Below are 19258 nucleotides of genomic sequence, written 5' to 3'. Positions count from 1 at the left end.
GTTATAGAGAAATGTGCAGGCGAGATTTTCGTTTGTACCAGGGACGGCGCTAGAAGTTTTGCCGCCTTGGGCGGTTCTTTCACATGCCGCCCTTTTATTGTTTTCTTTCTCAAATTTTGCCGCCCCTGTATTCTTTTCTTTTTTCAAATTTTGCCGCCCATCAGACTTGCCGCCCCGAGCGTTGGCACGGCTCGACCCCCCCTCGCGCCGGCCCTGGTTTGTACACAATTACGGGCACCGCCAGAACGAAAACAAAGTGGGGGCTGTCTAAATGGTAGCACCTCCCTACTCCGATTCAAAAGAAAATTATCTCAATTGTTTGTACATCGTTTGAGCAGTAATACGCACGCGAAAGTTTTTTTTCTATGCTATCAGGTGCCTGGACAGAACAAAAAAAGGGGAGTTGTCTAAGTGCTAGCCCCACCATGTTCGATTGAACCACAAATTGTCGCGATCGTTTATACATCGTTTGTGCAGAAATGTGCAGGTAAAATTTTTGTTTGTATTAAATAATATACGGATGTGAGTATTTTTAATATCTGCGATCAACGTTAACCGGTTTGAATAACGGTTGCTGAGTTTGAAAATGGTACCTATTACACTAGTCGAAAAAAAAATTCTTTTTCTCTGGCACACGGAAGAAAATACCTGATTCTAATAGAACTTTTCACGTAGAATTCGAATCTGCAATCAGTTTTTCTCTATCACCCTCAGTTTTTCCGTGACAGATGTGTTTTCGGAAAATTTCCCCTCAAATATCTTTTCTTTTTATTTTTTTCTTTTTTTAAAAACCATTTTCATACTTGTAGCTTGGGTACGTTAGGTATATAAACACACAAATTATATTGTATGTTAGCTTGATTTATACTTAGTAAGCCCTCTAAGTAGCATTATTCTATCTAGAGAAATAAACATATTTATATAAAAATATGCTATGTGCACTGTTCATTTTACAATATTCATTAGTGCAGATAAAATCACATATAACTTCCATTACAATATAAGCACGGTTTATATCTTATTGGATTGGAAATAAAACATATTTTCAATGATGTATACACCGTGTCAGCATTTTATATCTACTTAATAAATAATACAATAGAAGTGAATGGTATCTTCTCAATAAATGGACACTTACTTACCTCAACTAATATGTTTTAGTTGTCGACTTTCTTCTGTGTTTGGTTTCTAGAACATCTCTTTTAAGTGTCCAACAGTAATCAGCTAGCATTTTTGAACTTCACTGTCATTGGTATCTCTTCTCCATGGAGGAATTGTCCTGATGAAAATGTTCCCCATACTCATCACTAACAGCACCAAGGTTTTCAGGAAAGAAATGCAGGTGGGAGTCTAGAAAGTGAAGTTTAAGTGACATGTTGCAACCCATTTCATTGAATGATTGCCGGAAATCACTCACAATTTCACGGTAATTTGGGGCTTTCTTGTTTCCTAAAAAATTCTCTGTTAAACATTTAAATGGACACCAAGCTGCTTTCTCAACCAGAGTTAAGAGATCCTCAAATTTTTGGTCACGAATCAAACATCTTATTTGGGGGTCTGCAAAACTCCCTAGCGTCACTAACCCGAGGAATTTTTTCCGTGACGTAACAAGATCCTGTATTACTTTTGTCCATTGCCCTAACAAAGTTTTAGAAGAGCCCCAACTTTATGTGAAGAGGAGGTAGAATTATCTAATCAGGGCTCACCAGTGAGGAATAAACAGCATTCTTCTGTCCAGGAGTTAATACATGCGTTGGCCATTCCTTCTTCATGTAATGTTCCGCTTTGTTCCTGCTGTCCCATTCGCAGAGGAAACAACATTTCGTATAACCAAGCTGCAAACCCATTAACCAAGAAATGACGTAAATCACAGCAAACAGTCCACTTGTATTTCTCATACTGAATGTTTTCTAACACTATTTCGATGTTTTCATAGGTTTCCTTCATATTAGTTGCATAAGCCAAAGGCACTGAAGGAAATTTGTTGCCATTGTGCAAAAGGACAGCCTTAAAACTAGTTTTCGAAGAGTCAATAAGCAATCTCCACTCTGTACTTATATGCATGTCCAAGTGTATCCATCACAGCACAGACATTATTACAATACACTAAATCATTTTCTTGAGAATAATAGTTTTGAAACTCTGTATGAAGGTTTCGAAAAATACACACTTTAGTGTCACGATGGAGCAGATTCCAGCCTTAAGTTTAGTATAAAGAAGTTCTGTCTGTGTCTTGGAGAGTTTTAAATCCCGTACGAGGTCATTTAGTTCACCCGGAGTTATCAGATGGGGATCCAATGTAGATGTGCTTCCTACATAAGTAGGATCATCATCTTCATTTGGAACTTCAATAGTTGCCTCAAGTACGTAATCCTCATTTACCGTAAGATGAGGAAGAGGTACTGGTACAGGTAATTCTGCACTGTGTGGAACTGGCCTAATTGCTTATGGGAAATTAGGGTACTGTACTGTGCGGTTAGATTTACTGCTTATTAATTTTATCTGTGTCATACAAAAGTAGCAGTCTGAAGAATGATCTTTTCGTTCCCTCCAGATCATCGGTACTGCGAAGTTCATGTTTCGTCCACCATTTGCCCACCCAGTCAGACGTTTCACGCAAGTACAACAAATGTAGTGAGGAACCCAGTTCTTATCTTGGTCTCCTAAACAGCAACCAAAATATAACAGATAACACTTCCTCACAAGAGGAGTAAAACATCGACGTTGTGATTTAAATATCAGCTCCCCACATACATAACAGAAATTGTCCGGTTTATTACACACTTCCTCGACATCTTGTATCCTGTAACGTATCACACACACACACACACACACACACACACACACACACACAGGAATCTACACTCCATAAAATTCCCACAAAATCCCTCTAGAAATTTCCTCATACAAAAATGGTGACATGGTGTACACATCATTGAAAATGTTTTATTGGAAGTCCAATGAGGTATAAACCGTGGTATATTGTAATTTTCGTGGAAATTATATGTGTTGAAGACCGACCCGACCTCACCCGTGACCCGAATTGACTAACCCGACCCGACAACCCGACCAGAGCTGCCCCGATTGGCCCGGCCCAAAGTGACCCGAGTGAACCAACCCGAAGTGACCTAACCCGACAACCGACCCGAGTGACCTGACCTTACAATCTAATCAGTTTGAGAGAGCTAGAACCTTACAAAACTGCCACCAGAAAAAAAATGCTGACCAATTCTTATGCATAAACCATTGTTTCGGCTTTTTTTATTTGTAGTATAATTATCCTCCTCCTCCTCCTCAGTGTTCTGCCATTAATGACAGGCCAGTTTCCCTGAACTAGGTAAGAAGCTTCCATTTTTGCGATTTCCCGCTAATATCTGCCTCGCAACCAAACATAAAGTACCACCCTCCTTATTACAATCTATCAATTGCTACCTTCTTACACACTCTCGCTCTCCTGATATCACTCCCTTTACTACATCTCTCAGAATGCAATCCCTTAGCAAGATCGAAACTTGTGATCCGTCCATTTTTTCGCTTCCTTATATCGTCTAATATTGCTCTCGTCTCTTGCATTTTTTCAGCATTTCCTAATTCGTTTTCCTCTCTACCCTGCTAACCTTCTTTATTTTACTCCACATCCAAATTTCCAAGGTTAAAATTTAGGCAATCAACTTCGAAAATCAAAATAAAATTTGACTGAGTTCTGAAGACAAGTTCTGAAGACTAAAAGAATAAAAGTTCTGAAGACAACATTATTTTCTAGTAAGGAATGTATATAGAACTTCTTTTAATATTTTTTGCTGTGTAACAAACAAAAATTTCATCACGTTAAGATTCCGATTTTTCTATTTAAAAACAGCGTTGCTGTCTGATAGAATCATAAGGAACTAATTGCACTGAAATTTCATTCTGTAGGGAATTACCTTTTATTTTTTCTTGATTAATTTATCTAGAAGATATTTGCAACATTATATAAAATTAGCAAGTATTTTATTGCGGAGAAAGTCAAATCACTACCGCAGCAATAATAATAATAATAATAATAATAATAATAATAATAATAATAATAATAATAATAATAATAATAATAATAATAATAATAATAATAATCTGAAGATGACCAAGAAAGTTCTGTCTCTTTGTGGAGGTCTGTGTTCAATTGGCCCTCACACCGTGAGTTGAATGCGAATGGATGTAAGGTGAAGGTCAGTTGTTGGACGAGACGAGACGAGACAGAATTTTCATGAAGGGGTACGAGATGAGACAGAGCTCTTTCAATAGAAACATATGCACTTTTCGAGACGAGACTAACTTCACGACATATTTTCGAGACGAGAATGCCACAAACCTGGTCTCGTGAGCAACACTAGTAAGTATATCCAACATACTACTTGGTTGTGGCTGTTCAGATACACCGTGAACGTGCGTAAGGACAGAGTGAACATGGGGCCTTCACAAAGCGTCATAAGGGCTTGTTTGCTGTACGAGTTCAAATTGCTGCTCCGCGGGGCGGAAGATATGACAGACCTTTGGTGAGGGTGTCGTGACTACGCGGAGAGTGCAGTGGTATGACGGTTTAAGGACGGTGACGAAACACTCGTAGACGCACCACGTGCCGGAAGACAAACAGATGTTCAAAATAAAGATCTTCAGGCAGCAATTGAGGCGAAGACAGATATGTGAGGAACTGGTACTACATTTCAGTGTGAGTGGAGAAACCATTCGGCACCACCACCATCAACTTGGGAAGCACTGCAAGTTGGGTTGATGGGTCCTACATGATTTGACTTGGCCAGAAAGCAACGCGAGCAGACACCTGTGTTTCTTTGGTGTCTCGTCTGAGGAAGGAGCAATTTCTGGACAGGGTGTTGACATGTGATGGGAAGTGGGTCCTGTACGAAGCTCCACGGCGCCGTCATTGTTGGTTAGCATCCCATGAACCGGTTGAAAACAGCTCAAGCCAGCACTACACCAGAATAAGGTTCTCCTGTGCATTTTGTGGACTGCTCGAGGCATCGTCCATCGGGAACTGCTACAAGCTGGTCAGATCATCAATGCAACTGTGTACTGTCACTGTGTACTGTCTGGATCCAGCAGTTCTGAATCGCAAAGGGGTCCTCTTGTTACAAGGCAACGCTAAGCCCCACGTGGCTAAAATGACCCAGTACATCATTCTACGCCTTGAATGGAAAACACTATTGGATCCGCCATACTCTACGGACATTGTACCGTCCGATTATCACCTGTTCCATTCCTTGGACAATCACCTTAGAGAACGCCAATTCAAATCGCTAGTAGAGGTTCAATATGCACTTGATACCTTCTTCACTTCACGTCCCACCAAGTTCGACTGCGATGGAATCCATAGCCTTCCAGAACGTCGGCAGAAGGTCGTCGAGGCTGATGGAGACGATTTTTAATATTCCAGGTACGTCTTAGGTTACATACCAATGTTCGAAGGTGTTGGTGAAAAGGCGGCGGAACTTTCTTGGGCACTCTTAAAGTTATAATAATGATAATAATAATAATAATAATAATAATAATAATAATAATAATAATAATAATAATAATAATAATAATAATAATAATAATAATGTGTCCTGCCCAAAGGCAGATGTTTGACCCGAAGATCCATGGGTATTGATTCCAGTTCGTACCAAGTAAGTTTTCTGGTGGACAAACACCATGTGCATGGGTTTTCTCGGTGTTCCCCCATTTCCTCCCACTTTCTGCATTCAACCGCTTCAATTATTTCTCATCATCGCTGTCTCTCTTAGCGTTGCTGCATAACGTTGGACGTTAACTAGATATCTCCTTTCAATTTCACTTAATGTGACATTCAACTTGACATAGAAACGCAGAAAGGAAAAAAGTCAGTAGTAATATTAATTACAATTACAATGCCAATTAGTTAATATAGGGTTAAATTAAAATTTTCTTACTATTTCACCTTCAATTAGTCACAATTATCATTCATTCACCAACTTCGAATTGAATTCTACAACAAAGCTCCTTATAGTATTCCGTATAGAAAATAAGTGAAGAATGTGACGACTCGACCCGAGTGACCCGACACGAGCTAACCCGACTGACCCGACACGACAACCCGACTCGACCAGACCCGACCCGTAACCCGACCCGTTTGAGAGCACTATCAGAGGGGTACAATTTACAGTACAATTTATTTTGTATGGTTTAGCATACTTTAAGCTACCATACTTTTTGAAAACAGAAAAAACGGGACATCTTACAAATACCTAGGTAGTAGTAAATATTGCATTTTGTATTAATTTTATCTTTCCAATTTCACTACAGTATCGCACTAGTTATACAACTTAAAATAATGTATTAATATAGTCCATACTTAATCAACAGTGCTAAAAATTATTATAGAAGCTAGAAGCTGTTATACAATATAAACGCAATCAGTGAACATACGATATTTAGGCAAAAATTATATTTTCAATATTATTCCACATACCACCTTTACATGCTCTACATGTCTATAAAGAAAAAAAATCCAGATTTATGAAGTTGTTTCTAAATTTCAATAGACTGATTTATTTTTGTTAACCTAAAATGCGAACTAGAAGAAAGCAATTTGCATAATTGTTTTTCTGAAGCAGAAAAAAATGTGTTTTTGGGGCTGGTCTGCAACGTCACAATAATTTGTTGCCACCTTGGGGTATACATTCTTACTTTTAGTGATAAGAGTGCTACTTAGGAGGATTTATACATTGCATGTTATATCCGGGGAAGCAGCGATTGGAATAATAATAAAGATTAGAATGAAATTGTTCCTATAGTATTGTCGGAATTGAAAGCAAAAGGAATAAGTCGATTTTATTATCTTTTCAGAAATTTTGACATGTAATTAATAACAATAATAAATAAAAAAAACAAGACAAGAAGGAAAATTTCTGCACACCGGAACAAATTTTAAGAAACCGGGGCGTATGGTAGCCTTACAAACTTATTTGCATGCGGAGTGTCAGTACGGAGCCACTACGTAGCAGAGTTGAAACAAAACCTCGTAAATAGGTTGCCAACTCAGGAAAACAAAATTACCGGCACACCCTCAAAATTCTCTACAAATGAGAAACTGAAGACTGTATTGATCGTTATTTTATTTACCAGCAATTGCCACTTGTTTAAAATTATCGAAACAGATGAATAATACTGGATATTAATCTTTATGTAACAATAGTTGATTCATAAAATGAAATTTACTCTATAAACTTACACTTCAAACAAAGGAAATTGCTTTAAAAAGTCATTTTCTACTCTCAATAAAGGTATAAAATCCTTTTACAATAAAATATAAGTGTTATCAAATTTGTTATGTTAAATAAATAAAAAAAACTGCCATACATTAAAAAAATATCGGTAATGTATAATACAACGGAAATTTGTGTTTGTAAAAGCACTGTTGAAAAATTTCGATGTTCAATGTTATATTCTGGAATGCAGATTCCAAAATACCCGTCAGAAGGGAGCTAATAAGTTTGTACCGGTCACCGGCCTTAATCAAAATCACAGCAAATACCGGCCAGTTAGCAACTCTATTCGTAAATCAGAATGCTGAATGCACCAAAATACTTCACCATGCATTCTATAGTTTCTGCAAAATGAGTTTAATGAAGATGATCAAATAAAACAAAATACTGTGTTATAATTTTCCCTTTAACAGTCTACTTTGTGAATTTGTTATATCTTCCACTTATCAATTTCCTGTACGAGATGAGAATAACGGTTTCTGCGCAAGATAGAAAGAAAAAATAAATTCTTCTCATAAGGATTCAGCTCACGTAAGAAATAATGAATAAGTTTAATAATAAGAGCCAAGGAGTGATAAACTAACTCAGCAATAATGATTGTAAGTATAAATATAAACAAAAAACAAAAAACGAAAAATAAACATTTAATTCCATCATCGTTAGAATAAGATCAATATAGTGAATCACACGATAGTGTGAACATACCAAACCACACAAAAGTGTGAACGAAGTCCTGTTAGAAAAATACTCCATAAATGTGACACATTTCTTTTTAATGTTTCTACCATTTATACAGTCCCCCACATTGTTTTCGTTCTGGCGGCGCCCTAATAGAGTACAAACGAAAATTGCGACTGCACATTTCTGTGCAAACGATGTACAAGCGATTGATATAATTTGTGATTGAATTGGATATGGTGGGGGCTACCATTTAGACAGCCCCACTTTGTTTTCCTTCTGGCGGCACCATTAATTGTGTACAAACGAAAATTACGCCTGCATATTTCTGTAGAAACGATGTAGAAACGATTACGAATATTTGTGATTGAATCGGACATGATGGACGGGGTACCATTTAGACAGACCCCACATTAATTTCTTTCTTGCGTCGCCTCTAATTGTGTACAAAAGAAAATTTTGCCTGCACATTTCTGTACAAACGACGTACATAGGATTGCGACAATTTGTGATTGAATTGGACATGGTCGGGGGCTACCACTTAGACAGCCCCCACTTTGTTTTCGTTCTGGCGGCGCCTTTAATTGTGTACAAACAAACATTTCGCATGCTCATTTCTGTACAAACGAAGTACAAACGCTTGCGACAATTTGTGATTCAATTGGACATGGTGGAGGGGTTATACTTAGAAAGCACCCTAGTTTGTTTTCGTTCTGGCGGCGTCCCTAATTGTCTACAAACAATCATTTCGCCTGCACATTTCTGTACAAACGAAGTACAGATGATTACGACAATTTGTGATTCAATTGGACATGGTGGGTGGGCTACCAATCAGACAGCCTCCACTTTGTTTTCGTTCTGGCGGCGCCCCTTAGTTTGTTCAAACAAACATTTAGCCTGCACATTTCTGTACAAATGATGCACAAACGAATGCGACAATTTGTGATTGAATTGGACATGGTGGGGGGCTACCACTTAGACAGCCCCCATTTTTTTCTGTTCTGGCGACGCCCTTAATTGTGTACAAACGAAAATTTTGCTTGTACTTTTCTGTACAAACGAAGTACATGCGATTGCGACAATTTGTGACTGAATAGGACATGTTGGTGGGGGACTGCCACTTAGACAGCCCCCACTTTGTTTTCGTGCTGGCGGAGCTCCTAATTGTCTACAAACGAAAATTTTACCTGCACCTTTCTGTACAAATGACGCACATAGGCTTGCGAAAACTTGTGATTGAATTAGGCATGGTAGGAGGCTTCCATGTAGACAGCCTCCCACTTTGTTTTCGTTCTGCGGCGCCCCTAAGTTTGATCAAACAAACATTTCGCCTGCACAATTCTGTACAAACGATGCACAAACGAATGCGACAATTTGTGATTCAATTGGAAATGGTGGGGGTATACCACTTAGACAGCCCCAATTTTTCTGTTCTGGCGGCGCCCCTAATTGCGTAGAAACGAAAATTTCGCCTGCACATTTCTGTACAAACGAAGTACAAACGATTGCAACAATTTGTGATTGAATAGGACATGTTGGTGGGGGGCTAACACTTAGACAACCCCCAATTTTTTTCGTTCTGGCGGCGCCCCTAATTGCGTGGGAGCATACATTTCGCCTGCACATTTCTGTACAAACGAAGTACAAACTATTGCGACAATTTGTGATTCAATTGGACATTGAGGGGGGGCTACCACTTAGACAGCCCCAATTTTTTCTGTTCTGGCGGCGCCACTAATTGTATACAAACGAAAATGTCGCCTGCACATTTGTGTACAAACGAAGTACAAACGATTGCGATAATTTGTGATTGAATAGGACATGCTGGTGGGGGACTACCAGTTAGAGAGCCCCCAATTTATTTTCGTTCTTGCGGCGTCCCTAATAGTGTACAAAAGGAAAATTTGGCCTCTACATTTCTGTACAGACAATGTACAAACGATTGCGATGATTTGTGATTCAATTCGACATGGTGGGGGGCTACCATTTAGACAGCCTCCCAATTTTTTTCGTTCTGGCGGCGCCCCTAAGATTGTTCAAACAAAAATTTCGCCTGCACATTTCTGTACAAACGATGCACAAACGAATGCGACAACTTGTGATTGAATTGGACGTGACGGGGGGGGGGGCTACCACTTAGACAGCCACCATTTTTTTCAGTTCTGGCGGCGCTCCTAATTGTGTACAAACGAAAATTTTGCCTGTACATTTCTGTACAAACGACGTAGAAACGATTGCGACAATTTGTGATTGAAAAGGACTTGTTGGTGGGGGGCTACCACTTAGACAGCCCCCAATTTTTTTCGTTCTGGTGGCGCCCCTAATTGCGTGCGAACATACATTTCGCCTGCATATTTCTGTACAAACGAAGTACAAACAATTGCAACAATTTGTAATTCAATTGGACATGGTAGAGGGGGGCTACCACTTAGACAGCCCCCATTTTTTTCTGCTCTGGCGGCGCCCCTAATTGTGTACAAACGAAAATTCCGTCTGCACATTTCTGTACAAACGAAGTGCAAACGATTGCGATAATTTGTGATTGAATAGGACATGTTGGTGGGGGACTACCAGTTAGACAGCCCCCAATTTGTTTTCGTTCTGGCGGCGCCCCTAATAGTGTAGAAACGAAAATTTGGCCTGCACATTTCTGTACAAACGATGCACAAATGAATGCGACAACTTGTGATTGAATTGGACGTGATGGGGGAAGGGGCTACCACTTAGACAGCCACCATTTTTTTCAGTTCTGGCGGCGCTCCTAATAGTGTACAAACGAAAATTTTGCCTGTACATTTCTGTACAAACGACGTAGAAACGATTGCGACAACTTTTGATTGAATTGGACATGTTGGTGGTGGCTACCACTTAGACAGCCCCCATTTGTTTCGTTCTGGTGGCGCCCCTAATTGCGTGCGTACATACATTTCGCCTGCATATTTCTGTACAAATGAAGTACAAACAATTGCAACAATTTGTAATTCAATTGGACATGGTAGGGGGGCTACCACTTAGACAGCCCCCATTTTTTCTGTTCTGGCGACGCCCCTAATTGTGTACAAACGAAAATTTTCCTGCACACTTCTGTTCAAACGAAGTACAAACGATTGCGATAATTTGTGATTGAATAGGACATGTTGGTGGGGGGCTACCAGTTAGACACTCCCCAATTTGTTTTCGTTCTGGCGGCGCCCCTAATAGTGTACAAACGAAAATTTGGCTTGCCTCATTTATGTACAAACAATGTACAAACGATTGCGGCAATTTGTGATTCAATTGGACATGGTAGGGGCTACCATTTATAGGAACTCCCTCGAGAAGAATCACTCTACTTATTTATTACAAAAAGCAGAATTTAAAAATTCGCATTCGTTCAAAGTTATCGTTGGAAGTAACAGCCGTTTGTATGTACGTACTAATATCGATAAGTTGCACTACACGATTCCAATTAATACTTCATATACCCGCGCCACACACACACACACTAGCATATGTGCACACGAATTTATACCTAGTAGTATCCACATGCTTACGCCGGAAGCTAGAAACAAACACACACAGAAAGAGAGAGAGAGAGAGAGAGAGAGAGAGAGAGAATATCTTGTTGTACCTTTATACTGAGTGCACCATTACTCACAAAATCAGTTAAAAAAGAAAAAAAAAGAGTTGTAAATGAAACTTTCAAAGATTGGTACCACTGCTGCGTGTCACACATGAGATTGTTCCATAATGAGTGATTCGTAATATGATGTATATGGGTTTCTTAATGGTAGTATAACAAAATGCCTTCAAATTGACCACTAAATAAAAAGTGAAATTAATTTTTCAAATTTTGTAAAATCGAAGTCGGTGGGCATTATGGGAACAGTCTACAATAACAATATATGCAAATAAATATTAATATACTTCACGTTTTCCAGTGGGTGCAAGAAAGCTTCGAATAGTGTTTGTTGTGATAATGATTAGCTGATGTAAATATATATATATATATATTATATTGAGAACAGATGCAAATCAATTAGAAAGTTATCTGAATATTTATCTATTTCGTTCTTTATGATTATAAAAAGGACTAGTAATTTTCAAAATAAAGTTTTCACCGGGCAGGAAATTCAAAGTTCATTATTTATTATAACAAGGACAGGAAAATCCAGAATGATGTCCTGTTTTACTGATTGTCTGTATTCAAAATGTGGATTTGATATGGATATGTTTAACTTATATATGAATTCTTTCGCTCTTTAGCTACTATTCAGCCAATATCTTTGCCTCCTAACAATGGTGAAACATACGTGGGAAGAGGAGTGACAGCTGCTGGCTGGGGACTTGATAATTCAGGTAAGCACTAGTAATATATATTAGAGGATATTGCCATTTCATCTTTAAACTGTTCCAGTCCTAAATAATGACAATGGTTCTTAAGTTTCAAAAAATGTTCATTTTGTTAATGACAATCTTATAACCTTTTCGAACATTCTCCTGGAAATGTTATGGGAAGGGTAACCATTGGATGAATAACCTTGTCCAAAGGTTCAATCTTAATCTATTTGTCATATTGGAAAGTTTTAAAGGAAAATACGTATGATATGTTTTGTGAAAATCTTAAATATTTTAGGAATATACAACGTAAACCCTTTAAAATATTAAAATGCATATTCTAAATTTAAGCCGTGCCTGTGAATATACATGGCCGCAAATAAAACGTCTAATTATAAAGTGATAAATTTCATGAACATCCATGCTTTCTTTAATGTCTAAGAAATTATAGTCGTGCATACTTTATGTATTTAGTAATGTCTTCTTTTCTAATTGATGAATTTGAAGCTGAGCAGGGATAGAAAATTACTTTTAATCAGTATGTAAAATTCTCAAAATTTTGATCAATAATTGATTTTTATTTCCTTTGCATATTAATATTATTTATACTTCATAATTCCAAGCTATAGGATTTTTATCTAATAATCAAAGGAAATTCTGCTCATTTTTACTGAGTAAGGCCTTTTTTCATAACTTACCAAGGAATAAGCAAATAAGCAAAGAAATAAGCAAATACATCCAATTAGAAGACAGGAAAGGAACATTCTCTGCCAAAGAACTTAATCCTGTTGATCGTTATAGATAGCACACTAAAAATCTTATTCTCATATTTATTCCATGACCCCATTTCATTAAGTGTTATTACATTACCATCGGTCACATCAATGGCTCAAATGTTTCTTTTTACTTAAAATATTAATACACGCATTCATTTATTACTTAAAAAGTAATATCACATTACCCTTGAAAGCTGACACAGTACAAACGATGGATCACTAATTACATCCCTGTCATTAATTTAAGATATTGTAGTGCACAAGGTCTATTTACAGTTCTCTTGTTTCACACCCATCATTGTCTTTGCAACAAATCTCCCATCAAAATCACCACATATATATATATATATATATATATATATATATATATATATATATATATATATATATATATATATATAGGATGTTTGAAAAAGAAGTCCCTAGTTTTAAGTGTAAATTTTATTGAGAAATGAATGAAAACTTACATCAATGAGTGCATATCATGAAAGAGAACTCCTTCAAGTTTTGTTTATGTTGGTAGACTTCAACGTGGGATCAATTTGTACACTACAGGTTTCATTGAAAGATTTTAACCAATGGCGAATAGTTTTTGCTGTAGGCGGTTCACCACCATAGTTACATCTAATATTACGTTGCACTGTTATAACTGACTTAGTTTTCACAAGCCAAATAACACACTGCGCTTTCTGTTGCGGAGTACCCATTATTACTGCAAGGGTGCCGATTCTTCTGTAAATGCGGGGCGGGCATTCAGATGCAGAAGGTATATATGAAAATTTTAAGACAAATTGCATTCAAATTACGCCAAATATTGTATATTTATAAATACAATTCGGGGGGCCAACATGAGCTTTGGGGTTGCCGGCCCCCCAGGATCGGCGCACCTGTTGCTCAGTTGCTCTGCACTGCACGTCTGCCTGGACTGAACTGAGGAAACAGAGGAAAAAGCAGCACTGGTGCCGTCTGAAGGTCAAGCAGACCTGCCAAATGCAGAAGAGCCAAACTTGGAAAGTTGATGAATCAAACACCAAAAACTATAATAGTGTATGTCACTTTGTACAGATTCTAGGACACATTAAAACTATGGAGTTCTTTTTCAAACATACTATATATATATATATATATATATATATATATATATATATATATATATATATGTGTGTGTGTGTGTGTGTGTATGTGGGTGTATGGGTGGGTGGGTGGGTGTGAGTGTGTGTGTGGAATATACATGGATGAACTTTTACTACGATTAAGATATAATATTCCAAGTAGAAATCAAAAACTATTACTAATGCTCGAATTACTAGTACTATTCCAGATAGTAAAGACAAACCCCACAAAGGTTTGTTTCCCAAATATGCAATCTGAACGGGTTAAACTATAGCAAACCTTGAGCCGGCCTTTACCATCTGGAACACTTCAAATGTTAACAGTTGATATTTCAACCTATATTTTGATACAGCTGTATTTAAGTGCTAATGTACTTTTATTCATGGGTTAAGTTTCGAATACCGAAGGGGGGTGCAAATGTACTCCATGCACATGTTTTACTGTATATTTTGTCACAGACACCCGAAGGTGACTAGCGTTCTTTACATTGTAGGTCGAGTTGTAAGGAAACTTATTTCCTCAATAACATTATGTTGTAAGGTAATGTGCTTACGTATGTTACTGAAACTACACTGGGGTATCTCCATTGGATATCTATGTTACCATAAATGTTTCAAGTATTTTATTATTGTGAACAGTGAAATAAAGAACAGGTAATATTAGGGCTTATTGAAATATATCGTTGCAATATTGTATTCATGTTGGAATATTGCAACATTTTCTGTCACAATACTATTACAAAATGAATACAGTTCTATAGAGTACAATCAAATTTTTGTTTCGCTAACCTAACCTACATAAACTTACCCTAAACTAATCTAGGCTAATAAAATCAACATAACATAACAAAGCACACAACAACATGTACTATCATATCAATATTATCGATACTACAAATAAGAATGTTTCTAATTACAAAAATTTCTATTGGGATACACCTGTACCTCTGTTTGGAAACCGGAGCTAAAAAGTATCACGGGTATCCGATGCTTAAATGTTATATTGTTTAATTAATAATCAATTATAATTTCTATTCCTCACAGATACTACATCAGATGACAATTATCTAAAATATGTGGGCATGACGGTAATCAGCAATGAAGAATGCAACCGATATTGGGGCGGTGTAGTGTCGTATAAAATGTGTGCCGATGCTCCATCAGATGATGGTGGATGTAGCGTAAGTAATATGGAACACCATTTTGCTTTCAGCAAATAACTTAAATTGTATTAAACTAAATTAATTGAATTTTTATTGGTGTATTATGAATTTAATGATGTATACTACATAATAAACTGAAATTTCACAACTGCTCAGAAAACCGATAACAAACAGATAATGAAGTAGAAGAAGGGTAATTAATGGAATTGTACATAAGAAATTGAATAGCATGAAACTATTAGATTAATGAAGCAAACGTCTCTTACTTTCACTAAAATTTTCTTGCCTCAAATTAAATTACATTAACAAGAATAACAAACCAAAGTATATTTTCCATATCAATAGGGTAATAACGAACTGCACCCATCGTTTCACATGATCACTCTCGTAAAATGTCAAATGCCTCATTTTGCTTTGTTATCAGGTGATGAGAAGGCTTTGAAATACGTTGCCTTCCTCTCTACTAGGACAGTTCATATTTAGAACCAACGAATTTAAAGAATAAAAGTGAAGTTAAGTATTCTATTAATCCATCCGATCATCATTATTTATGTTCGTGTCTAGCATAGACAATTTTCAACAGTAATTCGAACAATTATTTGGTTTTCTCGAAGTCTAGCAAAAGCCTTAGAATAAAGTTGAACATTTAACGAAAAATATAGTCATTAGACTTGAATAATGAATCATACTTCTGAAAGTTTCTGGCATTTTAATAATTTATCTTTCCCACCTCTAACAGAGAATGAACATGTTATGATATCATGAACAGTCTTCATAGATATTGTTTCAATAATCACCATGAGAACACAAATTAAATCAGAAGAGCTACACTACTATTCCATAATGCTGCCGCCAAGTGAACTTTGTGGTGGACAAACACCGTGTGCGTGGGTTTTCTCAGGGTTCTCCCGTTTCCTCCCGCTTTCTTCATTCCACCATTTCATTCATTTCTCATATTCGCCGTCTCCTTTAGCCTAACCGGCATAACCTTGGGAGGTAACACTCAAAGATTTCATTTCATTTTTACTGTCCCATAACGTCCTCCTTTCATCAAAATTTAAAAAAAATGTACGAAATTTACATTGGTAATTCCTATTCTCTAATCCACTGGAATTCTATATATATTATCCACTCTGAATCAGCCCTCAGGATCAAAATGTCTCGTCAAAGAGTTCATTTGATTCGGACACTTGAACAATAGTTGTAGAGAACGGCCACAGTGTAAGCTAATTTTGTTTTCTCAAAGTTGAAGAAGTGGTAATAGAATAAGAGAAAATGCTATCCAATGTTGGAGATAAACAGATGACTTTAAGGTTACGACATCATATCCTACGTATGACATTCGGAACTTCAAAGCGGAAAAAATAAAATATACGTATGTACCTTCTGTGTTAATCCAAACAAATAACAATGACTTATACCACGGGGCTTTCCTGTGCTTTCGCAATGTACTCTTCTTATATTGTTAGTGAAAATCACAGGTTCCGAATACCTTGTATTCTGTATTCTTGTTAATTTGTTGTTTTAACATTGTGAAAACAGAGAAAACTTTCCGGTAGATCTGAGTATATCATTTCGCTTCTTAAAATTTATTATCTCATATTATGAATAAAGTCTCAGACATTTCCATATCAATTCTATGTTTGAACTCTCAAACCAAACTAATTTATTTCTCATAGCTGCATCTATAGACTTCCGGAATCTCCGCAACAGACGGCATTATTCATCAAACAACAACTGCGAGTTCATTAAAAATCTGCTCATGCGATTCTATTACCTTTAGTAACAATGCATGAGCAGTATGACAGTAAGTTAACAATATTTAAAAACATGCTGTTGGTGGGTAGGACATATTCGTGTGACAACATTTTAAATTTATGTTTTAGTTAGGAAACATCACACTCTAAAATCAGATAAAATAAGATCAATTTGGTACAATGTTTAAAGTTCTTCAGGGTAATATGTAGTGTCCATAATAATTCTCTACTTCCACCTCTTCAAGAAATGGAGAGAAGTTATTCCACCTTTAAAAGCTATTTTCTCTATGACTGTATTATTTTTTTTCTGGAGAATGTGAAGGAGTAAGCTCGATTAAGTATAATATTTGGATTTGTTTTATTTGATTTAATGTTCGCAACTCTACTTTTCTGGTCAAGTTAAACACCAGTAGCGACTGTAATCAGTTTCATTGCTTTTGTTCTGTATTATGTAATTCACATATCATCTTTCTACCCCGAGCTATCTTGCCCATCTTCTGCGTCTTTGTTTCGTAATCTGTATATGATTTTCGGTCGTATGTAACTATTATAAAGACGACACGTGCTTATTTATCACATGTTAATGCTGTAAAAGGAAACACCTAGAAGTGTCAATAAACACACCACGTAAATAGAGAATAAACTATTTCTACATATATTTTTAACAGGGAGACAGTGGCAGCCCTCTGATCTTGGAAGAAGGAGGTAGATTTACAGCTCTTGGTGTATACTCATGGTATGATGGCAATTGTGGTCCACAAGCCCCAGCAGGATATGCTCGACTTTCATCACATTTGGATTGGATTTCCCAAGTTACAGGAATTGCTGTTTAAGAGGAATACACATCTCTATTTACATATATATCTCATAAAATGTATTTTTTAATTTGTAAAACAAGTGAATTAAAGAATTATGCTTGAGAATTATTGATACTTTCTTTTATGTATATAAACTTTCTAATGATAATGGCATAGTTTCATTATATTGAAGGTATCATATTTTACGAAATTTAATTTTGAGCCTCACCATGTAACAAAAGAAAACTTTCACCGAAGACACGTAGGTTTATGTTATTGTTCCCTCTTGGTTCGCAACGAATGCCTATAACCGAGATGACACATCGCTTGGAAGGGTGACTGATTAAAAGAAAGCTGTGTATTAACGATATCTTTGTCACGTGCGCGAGTTTTCAAATGGGAGAAACGATTTTCAGAAGGTAGGGAGAAGGTTGAAGATGATGAACAACCCGGAGGCCCCTTGAGTTCAAGAACGGACGAAAATATTAAAAAAAAATAATAATAATGAAATTGTGTGGTAAGGCATAAGTCTGAGCATTTGGATGATCGCAGACATGGCGAACATCAACAAAGATACACTAGGACAAATTTTTCATGACAATTTAAACATGGCAAAAGTTTGTGCAAAAATTGTCCCGAAAAACCTCTCTCAGGAACAAAAAGACATTCGAAAGACGTCATGGAATGACGTCATGGAACGATTCAAAGCAGAACCAGACTTGCTAACACGTGTCATCATATGTGATTAAACGGATTTTCCAGTATGACCCCGAGACTAAGCGTCAATCCATGCACTGAAAGACTCCCACATCGCCAAGTGTGAAGAAAGCACGAATGAGAAATTCGAAAGTGAAGGCAATACTCATGGTTTCTTTTTCGATAGCAGGGGTATCATCATGACTCAATGGGTGCCTCATAAGGGAACATCTTATATTGATAGTAGCATTGCCCAATCAAACAATGCGTAATGGATAAAGTAGTGAAGAAAAACGAGAAATGTAAAGTTTAACGGGCCGACTCCCAGAAACACAGAAGATACTGAGGAAAGAAGGATCTAGAATTATGTGAATATAGGAATGCGAAAGACACACTGATACAGAAAGAACTTCAAAATGATTAAAGTAATCGAAATGACATTTACACAACAGTATAGTAAGCAAACATTATACTTACAGACATGCTCAATAACATCATATGTAAAGCAGTGTTGCCAACTGAGCACAAAAATGAACTTTTGTTAAATGCCACGGGACATAAATTATAACATCTAGCAAATCTAATTATGAGTAGAACCATACCTGTGACGTCTTGATGTAATGGCTCCTCCTACATATTCTCAACCAGCTGCGCCCCTGGACACATGACTCGACTTGACTCCTTT

General features: G+C 37.0%; 1 protein-coding gene across 1 annotated transcript in view; it reads left to right on the top strand.

Moving 5' to 3' along the window:
• LOC145679842 (chymotrypsinogen B-like) overlaps nucleotides 1–18003 on the top strand; it is a 36544-nt gene extending 18541 nt beyond the window's left edge. The window contains exons 5-7 of the mRNA XM_081750360.1: nucleotides 12201–12293; nucleotides 15205–15341; nucleotides 17749–18003. Coding sequence (XP_081606486.1) covers nucleotides 12201–12293; nucleotides 15205–15341; nucleotides 17749–17913 — 395 coding nt within the window. The 3' untranslated portion in view covers nucleotides 17914–18003. The remainder of the gene's footprint in view (nucleotides 1–12200; nucleotides 12294–15204; nucleotides 15342–17748) is intronic.
• Nucleotides 18004–19258: the final 1255 nt, after the last annotated feature.

The sequence above is a fragment of the Thermobia domestica genome, chromosome 2 (genome assembly GCF_964235325.1).
Source record: "Thermobia domestica chromosome 2, izTheDome1.hap1.1, whole genome shotgun sequence".
Lineage (NCBI taxonomy): Eukaryota > Metazoa > Arthropoda > Insecta > Zygentoma > Lepismatidae > Thermobia > Thermobia domestica.
The sequence above is the reverse complement of the archived record's forward strand: the minus strand, read 5'-3'. Positions and strand labels throughout refer to the sequence as shown.